The following is a 17,299-nucleotide window of genomic DNA, read 5'->3' as shown; positions in this document are numbered from 1 at the left end:
AGACTGTAATGGCCTGAGGGAATATAAGTAGATCTATTTTTTATGGTTTTAACACTAATACCTATATTCATATATTTTGCTCTTTCATCTGTATTTTGCTGACCCATAAAATATACTTTGCTAAAGTTTACTTCTGCTGCTCCTGGATGAAATATAAAATTTAACTATGATTTAATCATCTGGACAAGTATTTCCTATAAACTAAGACAATTTTATGAAGACAAATGATAAATCAATAGAATGGAAACACTGTTCTGTTTCAGGCTATAATAATGTATAAATATGGGCAAATCATTATAATTTTTTATCTTCTAAAAGAGGGTAAGATGGACCTGTCTGAAGCTATTAGAGAATCTTTTACATTCAGTGCTAAAAAGTAAGATATTGAGGATACAATTAAAGAGCATTCAAAATCAACCGCAGAGATCAATTCCGTAGTCCTCATGAACATCATGGATTTAATTCAGGTAATGCATGATTATTTCAACATAAAAATATACTTTTTACAGTCTCAGACTATGCGCGAGCAAAATCCAAGTCATTCCCATTTTGCGATTCCATTTCTAAATCCCTGTCAATTTGTTATATATCCACTTAGCTGATAAAAAGAATTATCAATGCTTTATTTTCATTATTTGTTTATCCAAGAAAAGAAAGAGAAAAAGGTAGATAAAGCAAATATAAAGGATTGCTAAAGTTGGGTAGGGGAGATCATTGAACTCTTCTTTCTACCTTTGTATGTGTTTGAAGCTTTTCATAATAATAATAATAATAATAGTTTATTGAATTTTTTAACTGCCGATTCAAATAGCATGTATTTTTAACATCTAGATAGATAGATAGATAGATAGATAGATAGATAGATAGATAGATGATAGATCCGTTGTACATCAGCATATCATCATTTTATAACGTGGGGAAAATGTTTAAGTTCCTCTCTTCACATTGGCCAAGGGTCTTACTATGTTCTATCTTGAACTCAGTTTTTCTTTTTTTTTTTAATTTTAAAGATTTATTTATTTGAGAGACAGCGCGTGTGCACTAGCAGTAAGGGGAGAGGGAGAGAGAATCCCAAGCCGACTCCATGCACTGGGCACAGAGACCAACTTGGGGCTCCATCTCACAACCCTGAGATCATGACCTGAGGGGAAACCAGGAGTCAGACGTTTAACCGACTGGGCCACCCAGGCACCCCTTGAATTCAGTTTTTCTAGTTGCAATGGAAGAGACTGTTAACTCATGCATCGACCAATTTTATAAATAAGCATATGATGAGCACTTTCTGTGAACCCTGCAATATTCTGTTCCAGAAGGGCCAAATCTGCATCTCTATTGTCTCAGGAATGTTTTGTCTCACCTCAGTAATATTACAAATTTTGCTCACTAGTGATATGCATTTAAGAGGTTTGCCTGGCGGGGTGTCTGGCTGGCTCAGTCAGGGGAGTGGAGGAGCAGAAGCGTGCGACTCTTGATCTTGGGGTCAGGAGTTCAAGCCTCACACTGGATGTAGAGATTACTTAAAATAAATTAATTTTTTTAAAAAAGTTTGCCTGGCATGTGCTCTGGGCTTTCACAATCCCCCAAACATGGCCTAAAGGCACAATCATTGAAGAATTATTTGCACAGGGGACAAAAGGCTCAAAAATTCAACCTCTTTGGTATTTCTTAAATTATTATATTCTCTTGTGCAGCATCTCAGTAGTTACCCTAACTAGATCCAAAAATCTCTTTTCCTTTGGTACCCCTGTGCTATGGTCCCACTACCCTTTGAGATCTCAGCATTATTACTCCCCTATTTGCTCAGAGTGGTTGCACTTTATGCTGGGTTGTCCCAGTATAATCATTAACACACCTCATTTCATCCAATCCAAGCCATTCCCTACCTTCAAAGTAATCAACCATTCTTTCATTCTTTTCTATATGTACCCTGAAATATTTTTCTCTTTGTACCTTTGCAGATTTTTTTTCTGAGTAGAGTGTATTCCAGGCTTAGAATTGCCAAAACAATATAAATTTAACTGGGAATGCTGTACCTCAGATAAATAACAGATTTTTTAGTACATGTATATCCCAAGTATTGCATGGAACATACTTATAATTAGCCATTGTTAATCTGATATTCAATTATAATTAAGCATCTTATTTTTTTATCTGGCAATCCTTTCGCACCGTAATCCACATTTTTTTTTAAAAAAAGGTTTTATTTATTTGACAGCGAGAGAGGGAACACAAGCAGGGGGAGTGGGAGAGGGAGAAGCAGGCTTCCCACTGAGCAGGGAGCCCGAGGCGGGGCTTGATCCCAGGACCCTGGGACCATCACCTGAGTCGAAGACAAACACTTAACAACTGAGCCACCCAGGCGCCCCCTAATCCACATTTTCAAGGTCCAACTAAACAGTCTACTCTGTAACCTCAGTGAACTCTCTTACCTTCTCTCAGTGCTGCCCCCCAGAGCATTTTTACTGTGCCTCTCATTACCACATGTTCCCACTAGCATCCAAACCACTCATGTAATTATCTCCTCCATTCTTTTTTATGTGACTTGAGGACAAGAATTGAGCTTTACTTTCTTCCTCCCTCATATTACTAATCACATATTGACATACTAGCAATCAATGAATGTTCAGAATGTCTAGGAAGAAGCATTACAGTGATTTTAGTTGGACTTAACAAATTATTAAATTGTTTAAATTTCCCCAGGACCATTTTGAAAATCCCTTTGATAACTTAACAGCTTCTCTCAAGGATAGTTAAATAATAAACCCATTTATGCATTTCAGAACGAAAAATACAGTGACTAGATTGATTGTAACTACAAATGTACCACCTGGTATGGGATGTTGACAGTGGGGGAGGCTGTGGGTGTGTCAGGAACTCTATTTTCTGCTCAATTTTACTATGAACTGAAAACTGCTCTAAAAAGTCTATTTTAAAAAACTTTTCCCCCCCATGATACAGGTCAATTTAAATGGAGCTTAAAAAAAAATACAGCTACTGTTGAAATTTTCTTAAAATAACAGATGTGAGCAGGGGATGGGTATAATTCTTGACATACATTATTAAAAGTACTCCATTTTCAAAACTAACCTTGGATTTGAGTAGCTTTCTATTGAAAATTAAATTTGAGAACTTTATAGTGTCAATTTTGCTTTACTCAGGCTGTAGAATTTTCAATCGAATGCAAATCATATTAGTCCTACCCACCTCTAGTTTTCTGGTGGATAGTACCCTTTGAATGTGCCATGTTTTTTAATATTATCAGAACACCTCATCTACTAAGAGAACTGGACTCTATGTAATTTTACTCCCCAAGGTATGAAGATCAGTTATGAAAATAATTTTAGTGCTCTTTATTGTGCATGCATGAGCATGTGAGTGCATGCCCACACACACATGCATACACATACACACACAGGAGAAACAAACCAATTAATTATTGCTAACTTTCATATTTCTTCTAAAGGACAGAAATAATAAGTTTGTTGGTTAAATTATTTTCATAAAAATATCTTACTGTAAAAATCCTCTCTTTTTTTTTCCCCTACAGTTCTTTGGGATCACTCAATTCACTCGCTGTTTGTTAATAATTTATTTCACATCTATTAGCTACAGCTTATTCTTGGATATTATCCTACAGCAAATTATGGTTTCTACCAAAACAGTCTAAAAAGCACATATTAAAATTTTTGAAAACAGAAAATCAAAAATTAGAAGAACATGCTATAATGTTTTCTCAGAGCAAACACTATGTGCAGTGCTACATCAAACTGAAAACATAATTTCGGGGCACCTGGGTGGCTCAGTCGGTTAGGCATCTGCCTTCGGCTCAGGTCATGATCCCAGAGTCCTGGGATCGAGTTCCACATTGGGCTCCCTGTTTGGTGGGGAGCCTGCTTCTCCCTCTCTCTCTCTCTGCCTGCTTGTGCTCTCTATCTCTCTGTCAAATAAATAAATAAAATGTTAAAAAAAACCCACATAATTTCAAGCCACTTTTGGTTAAACAATTTTACCTTTCATTTTAAAGTAGTCTATGAGACCTTTAGTCACAGGTCAAATCAAGGCATTCTAAAAGCAAAAAAAAAAAAAAAATCATTTCCATTTTGACAAAAATTAAGTGGTTCTGGTCTCCCTGGGGATGTCATCGTCCTCTGCCAATGCCCAGCTTTTTAAAAAGGGCTGTGAATGAAGTATATGGACCCCAGACCAGTCGGCCAAATCGGTTGAATCAACCCTCATAATCAGTGGGATGCTGATGTCACACTCAGACCACACTCAGAGCCACGAAGATAATGTGCTCTACAACCAAAGAATGCAAACACTACAGTGTCTTCCAGACAACAATAGGGAATTAAACAAGATGTTTTCCTAAATGCCATTGTTGCTCAAAGCCAAGATCCGGTCCTGAGCTCCACATAGAGGAAGAGGACTAGATTTAATAAAATTTTAAACAAATTCCCCCTCGAACAAAACTGTAAATAAATATATGTGCAACTGAAAAGCACGATGGCAATTTTTTTTTTTTACTAATACTGCAGTCTCCACAAATATTTCATCATGACAGTTCGACAGCAGTGGTATTTTGCTAATTTCTAAATAAATTGGAAGATAAAGTGATTCACGGCAAATCTAATTGATCTTCCCCTCACTGCCACATAAATAGTATTTGTTATAAAAGTTTAAAAGCCACATTTATGCATTAAATTATTAAAGCAAGTATAATGCCTCCACACTGTATTGTTTTGCAAGGGTTATCATGGATTCTTCACCATTTATCATACTTGTGTTTCTGTCTTTTTTCCTACTCAGAAGCACAGCATGAAAAAACTTCATTTCACATTGAAACATCACTATGTGGAACAGTGTGATGAAATGAGACACAGGAGGAGTTATACTCCGGTAAACAGTTGGTCTACGGAAATGATAGCATTTTATGCTGAGACTGATATATCAATTTTAAGTCCTAAGAGATGACTGATCTGAAGGCCCGAATGTCACCAGTGATGAAGTATACACATGTAAAAAATTACAGGTAAGGGGAGGAGGCCTGCTGAGGGGCCGCTCACCCAGCCCTGTTTTACAAATCCGCGCAGAACGCCAGGATCCTCCTCCAGCCACGGCTCCCGATCCATTACTCCGGATAGCTGGTTGACGAAAAGCACTCGTGTTGTCACGGACATCTAAAATGTGTCACTAAGTAATCTAAGTTTAATGATGTTGTAAATGTGACCAGAAGTGTATTTCACAGATTGCATTCTGAGATGCGTACGTTTTATATATAACAAGGAAATGATGAAGTTTTAGGAGAAAAACTGTTTCACCCAACAATCTGAGAATCCGCACGACGCGGTTTTTCTTGGCTCAAATAAAAGGCAGAACCTAGTTTTGTTTCATCCCGCCTCCTCAAAGTGCAAAGTTATTTCTCGTCATATCCACAGACTGTAGAAATATTTTGAAAATATTTTCTTGGTTAAAGTAAGAGGCCACTACTGCAGGCAGCTGTAGTCACCTGTATATAAACTAGCATTTAGCTTACCACCCGAGTGAAAGAGCCATGCTGGAAAGAGTGACTTTATTTTTTTTTTTACCGTATTCATGATACCTCACATGAAAACAGGGAACTGAAGAGCTATGTAGGAATATAAAGTAATGGCTTCTGGATGGCCGTGGGCAAGTTCTCTGTGCCTCAGTTTTCTCATCTATAAAATGGGGATAGTAGTAGTCGCAGAGGGTTGCAAGGGTTAAATAGCACAGGGCAAATGCCATGTAAGGATTTGCTGTCATTCACTATTATACAGTATTTCACATTGTCTTTGCAGAAACACAGGAAATAACTTCTTTCAAAACTAATAGTTCTACAGATGGTAACATGTTAACACTGTAGCAATATTTTAAAAATTAAATCTCCAAGGACAGCAGACATCCGGCAGGTGCCATGGCCCCCAGATGAAAGCGGGTATGACAACATATTATTTACTGATGTCCCCCACCCACACCAATCAATAGCCAGAGTCATTATATATCCAGGAATGAGTATAGGATTTAGAGCCAGAGTTTCTGTGTTTGATTTGCATTTTCAGAATCATCACTCATAATGGGCATGTCATGAAAGCTCTCTGAGCCCCAGTTTTCTTATCCAAACGGAATACTACCACCCTTTCCACAGATATCTTGCAAGCTTTAAATAGGATGACCATTCTGAAAACATTGAGGGCATATGAAAAATCCTCTATTCTACCATGTGCCAATATAATCTGCAATTATTATAATAAAATCTTTCCTTTGCTTAGGTTATCACTTAGCTTCTTAAAATGTAACGGCCTCACGAGAAACACACTACCACCACTATTATTATGAAGATAATGGAGGGGAAAATTACTTCAAAAGGAACCATATAGATTTTTCTGACACCTAATTAAAATGTATGGCCATGAGGAAGGCTTATAGAACAAAAATGTAAGCAACTCATCTTTTCAAAGTGGTTCTTCAATAATTTGGCTTGACTGCTAAAGGGACTCAAAATATGAGGGTACTTGCCAAAATCTGTGCAGTCAGAAATTGAATCTTAATGTTTTCTCACAGCCCCCACAATTAGGCTCTACTTTCAGTGTTCAATCCATAGTGCCACTTAATGTATTGGGGTTGTTTGTTGTTTCGTTCCGTTTTTTCTTTTGTAATATATATAATAGCTCCAATTTTCGTATTATCAAAACTATTATTTTTTCTTTGATAGTTCATCCATTGTTTTATGCTTAGAAACCACATCCTCACCCAGAAATCAATTGTTTACCTATATGTTCTACCTCTAATAAGGCTTTTTTATATTTTACCTGGAATCTCTCTGGAATTTATTTTGGTATATTGCACAGGGAAGAATCTCCTTGTCCTCCCCTAAACCCATTGTCCTTAATATTTATTGAATGGTCTTTTGAAGTCAGTGAAGTAAGAAAAATCACTTTCGTAAAATTCCACAGCAGAAAGAAGAGTTGAAAGAATCCTATTTTGGTTGAGGAGAGGTGGGGAAAGGAGAAAGGTAATTGGGAAGTAGAAATCTGAAAGAAACATAAACTTGAGATACAGGCTTCCGGTTATAAAATGAATAAGTCATGGGAATAAAAGGGCACAGCTTAAAGGAGTATAATCAGTGATACTGTAATAGTGTTGTATGGTGACAGATGGTAGCTACACAGGTGGTGAGCAAAGTCTAACATATAAACTTGTGGAATCATTATGCTGTACACCTGAAACTAATGTATAGGTCAACTATACTCAAAAAACTTTAAAAAAACAGAACAACAACAACAACAAACCCAGCCTTGAGTGTAGTAGCAAGAGACAAAAGAAAAGAACAGCACTCCCAGGGAGCTAGGAATGAACCGTAGTTGGGAACAATAATAATATTATATACATTCCTTGGGCCAGCCCGGGAAGGGGGCTGGGAACGAGTCTTGCTAGTGTTCTGATTCTCAAAAAAAGCTAGGAAAATAGAATGATTGGTGACAGCTATGCCAAGCTCTTGCCAATGGAATTTCATAAACAGGGAAGAAAGTATGATCACAGTAGCCAGCCCACACCTCACAAGAATCTTGGCATGAAAGCAAATATGTCTGTTAAGGAATTCTACATAATTCAAGCACATTTTAACACAGGAGCTATACAAAAAAAAAAAAAAAACACAGATCAAATAAGTATAATTATTCATTCATCAGTACTTGCCATCATTCTAAAAATTTAGTATTTGTTCCTTTTCCTACTATAAAAGATCAAAAATATAAAATGAATTCAAGGAATGGAAACATAAATCACCTGTAATCCCATCTCCTGAAATACATAAAGTTACTCTAAGCATTTGCATATTCTAAGCAACTGTTCTTCCAGCCTTATAAATATAAGTATTTGTATAAATATATAGAAAATTCACAAAAATGTTATATAAAATGCACAAAATTAAAAACGCCTATACTATTCAGCAATCAGAAAAAAAGGTGAAAAGGAAAAGGCCAGGACGGGACTAACAATTTGGACTGTGACTAAAACAAAATAAATATAGAGGTCACTTACTATAGATGCACCACAAATTTTACTCAAAACCTTCTGTCAGTCAAACTGAGAAGGGAAATGTAATCTTTCATGTAGTTCAAAACTCCATTAGATTAGAAATACTAAAGTTTTCAGGAAAAAAAAATTATGTATCCCTCATGTTGTTCAATCACAGACCTGTACCTCTGAAACAAATAATACATTGCATGTTAAAAAGAAAAAAAAGAAGAAGAAGAAGAAGATAGCAGGAAAGGAAATATGAAAGGGGAAAATCGGAGGGGGAGATGAACCATGAGAGACGATGGACTCTGAGAAACAAACTGAGGGTTCTAGAGGGGAGGGGGGTGGGGGATGGGTTAGCCTGGTGATGGGTATTAAAGAGGGCACGTACTGCATGGAGCACTGGGTGTTATACACAAACAATGAATCATGGAACACTACATCAAAAACTAATGATGTAATGTATGGTGATTAACATAACATAAAAAAAAGAATGAAATATTTTATAACATTTTTCTTATTTTAAGAACCCACAGAATATACCTACAGCGTGGTAGAACTTTTCAGTATTTGTAAAATCAAATGCCTATACAGAAGCCAGGCAGGGTCAAATGATTGACCTTGACCTGGCTTACCACAAGAGAGTAGGGATTGTCGTAAGCTTGAGAGTAGAAGCTCTGATTTTATTCATTCAAGTATATACATATGTATATATATATATAACTCTTTAATATTTGAACAATTTTCTGACCATACACATTGCATTTTCTCTTGAAAAGCCCCCAGTATACAATTCCTAATACTTACTTTTCCCCCAAGATCTGTGCCCATGATCCTCATCAACAAACAACATTCATAACACTGTGCTGCTTACCAAACAATGGGACTTAAAAAAAAAAATGTTATATGTTCTGTTTCTAGAGACATTATACTTCATTCATCATAGAATTAGTATGTGTCCAGAAACTTTAGAAGTTTTGAAAAGCAAAAAATCTTCATGGATTTCGTGATGAAAAGAAGGTTTCCATTTTGAAGCCAGATTTTAGCTGTTAGGATGGATTTGCAAAGGCAAAATGGCTGCACCATTTTGCATTCTTTCCAGCAATGTTTAAGAGTTCTCATTGCTCTGCATTCTTATCAGTCCCTAAAGTTTCTTAAATGCTTTTCTAGCCATTATAATATACATGTAATGGTATCTCATATGGTTTTAATTTGTATTTTTCTAGTGACTAGAAATACTGAACATTTTTTATGTACTTATTAACCTGCCATATCTCCTCTTTGGTGAAACACTTGTTTAAATAATTTGTCATTTTGGGCGCCTGGGTGGCTCGGTTGGTTAAGCGACTGCCTTCGGCTCAGGTCATGATCCTGGAGTCCCGGGATCGAGTCCCACATAGGGCTCCCTGCTCAGCAGGGAGTCTGCTTCTCCCTGTGACCCTCTTCCCTCTCGTGCTCTCTATCTCTCATTCTCTCTCTCTCAAATAAATAAATAAATAAAATCTTTAAAAATAAATAAATAAATAAATAAATAATTTGTCATTTTTAATTGAATTGTTTGATTTCTGATTTTATTTATACACTTTGCATAGAAGTCCTTTGTCAGATATGTAATTGATTGGAAAATATTTTCTCCCAGTCTGTAGCTTGTCTTTTCATTCTCTTTGCAGTCTCTTACAGAACACAAGCTTTTCATGTTGATGAAGTTCAAGTTATTACTTCTTTATAGATCATGATCTTAGCATCAGTGCTAAGTATTCTTTACCTAACCCCATTTAATAAAGATTTTCTATGGTTTCTTCAAAAAGTTTTATAGTTTTACATTTTGATCTGATTCATTTTGAGTTAATTTTTGAGTAAGCTGTGAGGTTTAGGTCAAGGTTCATTTCACTGCACATGGAAGACTGTTTCAGCACCACATAGTGAAGACACTTGATTTGCCCACGTTCTTTTGCCAAAGATGCATTGGTCACATCTGACTGGGTCCATTTCAGGACTCTAGTCCTGTGGGTCTGATCCTTCACCAGTACCACACTGTCTTGGTTACTGTAGCATTACAGTAAGTCTTAAAAATTGAACAGCATGATTTGTCCAATTTTATTTTTGTTTTTCAAACTGTTCTCACTGATCTCATTCCTTTGTTTTCCACATAAAATTTTAGAGTCTGCTTGTTTATATCTACAAAAAAAAAATCCTGTAAGATTTTGATTACGCTAAACGTATAAATCAATCTGAGAAGAAGGGACATCATTACTAGGTTGAGTTTTCCAAGTCGTGCATGTGTATGCATCTTCATTCACTTAGGTCCTTTTTTTCTCCCCACCATCCTTTTGTAGTTTTCAGCATATAGGCCCAGTACCCATTTCTTATTACATTTATTTATTTCTAAGTATTTCACTTGGGGGGAGAGAGACTATAATAAATGCTATCTTGTTTCCAATAAAATATTATAAATAAAATGAAATTGTAAGTTATAAAAATGATTTTATATGTATTGGACATATGACCAGAATCCTAGATAAATACACTTAGGACTAGGAGTGATTTTTATGGATTCTGTGGAATTTTCCACTTAGGTAATCAAGGTATCTACAAATAGGAATGGTTTTCTTTCCAACTTAATGTCTTTTTTTATTTTTTTAGCCATATTGCACTGCTAGAATTTTTAGTACAATGCTGAATAGGACAAATGAAAGTGGACATCCTTGCCTTGTTCCTAATCTAATGGTCTTTTACCATTAAGTAGGATGACAGAGGTAAGTTTCTTGTAAATGCCTTTTATCACATTGAGGAGGTTCCCTTCTATTCCTAATTTGCTAGAATTTTCTTTCCATAAAGGTATTTCATAAATACATTTTCTGATCAATTTGTATAATATGGTAAATGTACTTCTTTATATTATTAACTTGGTGGACTACATTTTGAATACTGAACTGGCCTTGCATTCTTGGGATAAACTCTATTTAAATATATAATTTATGTATACATATAGATGATATATATATACTTTGGCTGGATTAGGGAAGTCTGTTTATGAATGATACTGTCCATCTCATCTACCACCGTTGCCTGATTTTGCTATCAGCATGAGGTTGGCTTCATAAAATGAGTTGTGGAGTGTTTTTTCCTCTTCTGTTTTCTTGAAGATATTGTATAGAATTGTCATTTCTTTAAATGTTTGGTAGAATTTGCTTATGAAACCATTTGGGCCTGGAGATTTCTTTATTCGAAGGTGTTTAGCTATGAATACAATTTCAGGGTGCCTGGGTGCCTCCATTGGTGAAGCAACTGCCTTCGGCTCAGGTCATAATCCCAGGGTCTTGGGATCGAGTCCTGCATCTGGCTCCCTGCTCAGTGGGGAGCCTGCTTCTCCTTTTCCCTCTGCTGCTCCCCCTGCTTGTGCTCACTCTCTCTCAAATAAATAAATAAAAATTTTAAAAAACTATGAATACAATTTCTTTCATTTTATAGGACTATATATGTATTTCATCTTAAGTTTTGTAGTTTGTAATTTTCAAGGAATTGGTCCATGTCATCTCCTCATCAAATTTATGAGTGTTATCTGTAGAATTCTTTTCTCATCCTTTCATTATCTATTGATAATTTCTGTAGAAATACCTGTTTTCATTCTTGATATTGGTAATTTGTGTCTTCTTTCTTTTTTCCCCCTTTGACTGCTTTAAATATGGATTATATAGTTATTAGATATTGCCAAATATTTAGACATTTTCCTGTTATCTGTTATTGATTTCTAGTCTAAGTTCACAGGGTCAAAGGATATACTTTGATTTTTAAAATTTTGTTAGGATTTGTTCTACACCTTGGGATATGGCTGTATTACTGAGTGTATTAGGCGATGTACACTTAAAAAGAATTCATATTCCCTAAAATAGCAGCAGAGAGGAGAATGGTGGTTGCCAGGGGCTGGGGTTGGGGGAAATGGGTAAATGTTGGTCAAAGAGTACAGAGTTTCAGTTGTGCAAGATGAATAAGTTCTGTAGATCTAATGTACAACATGGTGACTACAGTTAGTAATACTTGAATATCTGAAATTTGCCAAGAAGGTAGGTCTTAAATGCTCTAACCACCCACCCTACCCCGAACACCTACACACAAAAAACAGTAACTGTGAGGTGGTAAGTATGTTAGATTGATTGTGGTGATTATTTCACAATGTATATCAGAACACCAAGTTGTACACCTTAAGTATATACAATTTTTGTCAGTTATACCTCAAAGCTATGAAGAGAAAAAAAGTTATACTTTGCTTTAAAAAATGCATATTCTTCTATGGTTAAATAAACTGTTCTACAAATGTCAATTTGATCCAGTTTGCAGTTGGCTGGTGGTAGTGTTCGCTTGCAGGTTGTCTGAGAGAAGAGTGTTGAAATCTCAAACTATAATTGTAGATGTGTCTATTTTTCCTTCTGGTTCTGTGAATTTTTGCTTCAGGTATTTAGACACTCTAAAGAAGTTAGGTGAATTCATATTTAATATTGTTATATCTTCTTATTGAGCTGATTTTTATAACTATGTAATATCCCTATTTATTGCTGCTAATGCTCTTTGTTCTGACATTTTACCTGATGTTAATAAACTGACATCTATTTTACCTTATATTAATAAACTACCCCAGCTTTCTTTTAAAGTTTGCATAGTATACCTATTTTTCATCATTATTTTTGACTGTAGACCCAGAATGTCACAATATTCAAAATACACTGTATACAATCCAAAATTACCCAGCATGCGAAAAACCAGGAAAATGTCTACTTAAAAGGGAAAAGGCAGTCAAAACCAAACACAAAACCAATTCAATTCACTTCAATGACTAAGGCAGAGTTTTAAAATAAGTGAGTTTTAAATGCATGATAAATGGATTAGGTTAAATATAAGAAGTGGATTAACAATGAGCCTTTTAAAGTTTTAGAAAGGTTAATGAGCGTGGCACCTTTAAATTAAGTTTGGGAATAATCTGGTTTAGAAGAGGAATGGACTAGCTGGATTCTTGGAATAGCTACTCTTTTCTCCATTTAGTTCCAGAATTATTTGATGAATAACAATGAGATATAAATTGTATTACTATTCAAGATAGTATAATATTTTCCCCACATGTTAAGAATAGAGATATATGGGGGTAGGGGGGTGGGTGAAATAAGTGATGGGGATTAAGAAGTGCACTTGTCATGATGAGCACCAGATGATGTATGGAATTACTGAATCACTATACTGTACACCTGAAACTAATACAACACTGTATGTTAACCAACCGGAATATAAAAACAAAAAAAATAGAGATATATGGACTATATACCACAACAAAATTTTTTTCTAGATCTCTATTAAGTTTTCCATTTTGGAAGTGCCAGAGAATAAGAATTTTTTGAAAACCTTATCTTCCCTTGCAGAAAAACAAAGGAGCAATAATGTGTAATTTTGAAAAGGGAAAAGACTATAACACTTTTAAAATATCAAAATTTATAGGCCCACCCCTGGAGTTTATGGACTCTATATTAAAAATTCCTGATTTGATTACTACACTCAGGTTTATTTTTGCCTATTTTTTAGAACTTTTTAGTTAAATAAGGAATTATACATTTATTCACATCCATAATATATCTTTGTTAAATGAAATTGAGTTACATGGCAAATGTGTTCTTCCAGAAAAGTATTCTTTAAAAAAATTGACATATTAATACAGTTCTAATTTTTTATCTAAGTTGAATATTTTAATAGGAATTTTTTTAATATCAATTGAATGCTTATATTATTTCCACAAAGACTTGACAAGTTTCAAAAAAGTGAAAAATCCTACAGATCATGTAATACCCTTCCTTTCACTGAAAAGAAAATAAAAGCTAAAATTAGACATAAATTATGAATGATTGTCAATGACAATAATATCTATCTTTTAAATATATTGAATTTAAGGGGCCATAGCATATTCAGAGTAACTTTTATGACCAAAATACTTCTATGAGGAAGGAGAAAATAATGAACCTAGAGTGAAAAATAGAAGAAACTATTGATGGAAGAAAAAAAAAAATCAATGAAAATAAATAAACCAGACAAAAAACAGAACTGATTATTAAAACTAAAAGCAAAGTATTTTCAAGATCTATAAAATGAAGAAATTTGGGAATATGAACAAGAAAAAGAACACACAAAAAATCAATAGGTTCAAGGAAAATGAAACCAACAGAGCAGAATTTAAACTCTAGAGTAGAACGCAGTGAAAGGCTCTAGTCCAGTAAATTTACAAATCTAGGCAAATTTAAAGTGTAATGATCTGATTCTGAAGCAAAAGAGCAGTAAGAGCAGGAAGCAACCCAGTCCCTCTGATCCAGCAGGCAGACAGGCTTCTCAGGGAGCCGGAGGGCCAGCGAGCATGACCCGTTGGAGGGAGTGAGAAGAGAAATTAGGCAAGTCAGAGAGCAAGAGGAGGCTAGGATTTTTGCCAGGGGTTTTGGTGGGAAACTCTAGACATGGTCTACAGAGATTTTTTTCAGGAAGTGTGTCTGTTTCTTTGAAGAACTGTGTACAACTCTCCTCTTTCCCTTTACTAACAAACAGTTATAACATTCTTAGTTTATTTGGAATCAGATCACTCTTTCTATGAATAACATCTACAGATGAGGCCATAGGATTTCGGAGTGCTAGGTTTAGATACAAGTGTAGATGGTTGGCTAGATAAAGGATTAAAAAGACATTTGCCAACCTTAATAGTAATTAACTCAGGGGAACAGGATTAAAGGAAGGGGGGCTGGCATATTAATGAGAAAAGGAGATTTTCCTACTTCAACCACTACCCTAATCTTTAGATCTTTTACAATGACTGTGTGTGTATAACTTTTGTAACTTTTTAAAGTAAAATTTTAGCATTGCTTCTTAAAAAGAAAAAAAAAATGGTTTCACCTCATTTGAGGTTTGTAGGATTAAAACTTCTAATATTTCCAATTTTGACCACTGTCTATTTCATTTGTTTATTCATTCATACATTCAGATATAAACTACAGTCCCATTTGCAAAATTATAATTTCATTGAGGAAAGACAAAATAAGGGGGTCTTGTTTTGGGGGTGTGTGTCTGTGTTTAGTTAGCAAATGAATGACATAATGGTAAATATTCATGGGGATATAGAAAAGACAAATTTAGGTCAATATGTTGTGGTCTGCTAGCATCCTTGAGGAACACTTAATAAATCTGGACAGGATGAAGAGGAAAGAAAATTTGCTTGGAGAGAAAGGTGATAGGGATAGAAAGGAGGATTATAGGGACGCCTGGGTGGCTCAACGCTTAACGCCCGGTTAAGCGTCTGACTTCAGCTCAGGTCATGATCCCAGGGTCCTGGGATCAAGTCCGACATCGGGCTCCTTGCTCGGCAGAAAGCCTGCTTCTCCCTCTGCCTGCCTCTGTCTCTCTCTCTCTCTCTTTCTGATAAATAAATAAAAAAAAATATTTTAAAAAAGGAGGATTATATATAGTGAACCAGTCCAACCACCTAGAGTTGAAGGCCCACAGAGAGGCTAGGTTAGAAAAGGAGGGTAGAAGCAGAGTGGGGAAACATTGCACTGTATTAAAAGCCACATAGTGTAAAAGAGCTGGGACTCTGGAGTCCCAGAGACCAGAGTTTCTAACCCTCTTATGCCACTTGCCCCATGAGGATTTCGACCTCCCTGAGCCTCAGCAATATGAGGATAACAACTTTATAAAGTTATCATGAACATTAAGTACTTGAAGTATTTGTAAAGTAATTTTCAGTGACTTGATAAACATTAACTATGTTTCATTATTTTTGTTGCATGCATGGCATTTAGATATTATCCAATAGGCCAGCATTTTCCAACTTGTATTCTACACAACTCTAGTTTTTATATATTAAATGAGTTTGTCACATAGAAGAAAGTTCCTTGGACAGAAAATCTTGAGAAAATCTGAGTTAAATGTTATTACTAGAAACTGTAATATGCTAGTAGGCATTTACATTCTTTAAGGCAGCATACCCAAAACTGTTGTTTGGGGGTTTCTTCCTATAGAAATTTTGTTTCTCAGAGCACCTGTTAGAATTAGTGTTCTGCATGGGAACTACCACTAAAGGCAACCAAAAAGTCTTTGGTCAACAAAATTGCATGAGGTGGAAAATAGTGTCTAATTAAGTCTTGGGATTTTACGTGGGCTTAAAAAAAATGAATGAAAAGGTTTTGCAGTAAGCTTGGCATTAGATATCAAGAGCCTGGACCAGAACTATCTGTTAGGAATTGTAAAGAAAGGGACAAATGCAATGAAACAAAGAGAAATGTCAGCAGAACTTAAGGAATGGCTGGGGCAAGCATGAGGGGGAAAGGAAGTTAGGGAGAGACTGAGGTAAGGATGTCATCTCTACTCTAGAACAGTGAGGATGCAACTGACAGAAAGAAGAGACTAAGAGAAAGGAGACAACTTTTTAAAAATTGATACATACTTAGAATTATGGTGGGATTTCCTGATGAAAATGGGAAGAAAACCATGGAAGAAAAACTGTTATACCTGAAAAGAAGATTAAGGCTTAGCACAATGACTGCTATATGGTAGGCATTCAATAAATAAACTGTATTGAGAAACTCGAAAGGAGTCAGTGCAGGGGTGACAGAGAAATCCTTGAAATGAGGACTACCCAAGAGATGTGGTAACAAGAGCTCCCCTGAGCCTCTGATGTGAGAGAGGAATAGGTGGGGCCATGAGGAGACCAATGTGAGAGCTAGAGAAATAGGCAGACATAGAAGAAAAGGAGTGATGATAGCCCAAGAACAGGAGCATTTCACAAGAGAGAAAGCAATCAGTAGGAAAACAGCAGAGAATTCAGGGGGAAGTGAAATCTTAGGAAAAGACGGGCAGATTGTAATTAACAGCCTTTTATTTTGTTATTTTCATGATGATAGAGGCTGTATTTCAAGGGGTGATGGGACGCATGTTTGGTGAAAGAAATGGAGCACTAGCCAAAAAAAAATTAAAAAAAGAAAAAATAGAAGACTAGATAGAAATGGCAGTGAACTACAACAAGTCATTTTTCTATGTAAGAGGCATCTTTTTTCTTTTTTTTTTTTTTTTTAAGTAGGGCATGGAGCCCAATGCAGGGCTTGAACTCACGACCCTGAGATCAAGACCTGAGCTGAGATCAAGAGTCATCTGCTTAACTGATGGAGACACCCAGGCGCCCTTGTAAGAGACACTTTTGTGTTTGAAGGCAAGAGATTAAAGAAATCAGAGGAAAAAACTGGAGATA

General features: G+C 35.7%; 1 protein-coding gene across 1 annotated transcript in view; it reads left to right on the top strand.

Moving 5' to 3' along the window:
* Positions 1-4,815: 4,815 nt before the first annotated feature.
* Positions 4,816-17,299, top strand: part of LOC148165048 (high mobility group nucleosome-binding domain-containing protein 4-like) — a 13,322-nt gene continuing 838 nt past the window's right edge. The window contains exons 1-2 of the mRNA XM_088023114.1: positions 4,816-4,896; positions 5,030-5,144. Of these exons, the coding sequence (XP_087879240.1) occupies positions 4,816-4,896; positions 5,030-5,144 (196 nt within the window). The remainder of the gene's footprint in view (positions 4,897-5,029; positions 5,145-17,299) is intronic.

Source organism: Eumetopias jubatus, unplaced genomic scaffold, assembly GCF_037043125.1.
Source record: "Eumetopias jubatus isolate StellerSeaLion01/CBP00866 unplaced genomic scaffold, mEumJub1_p1.0 scaffold_1, whole genome shotgun sequence".
Lineage (NCBI taxonomy): Eukaryota > Metazoa > Chordata > Mammalia > Carnivora > Otariidae > Eumetopias > Eumetopias jubatus.
This window is presented reverse-complemented; position numbering and strand designations above follow the sequence as displayed.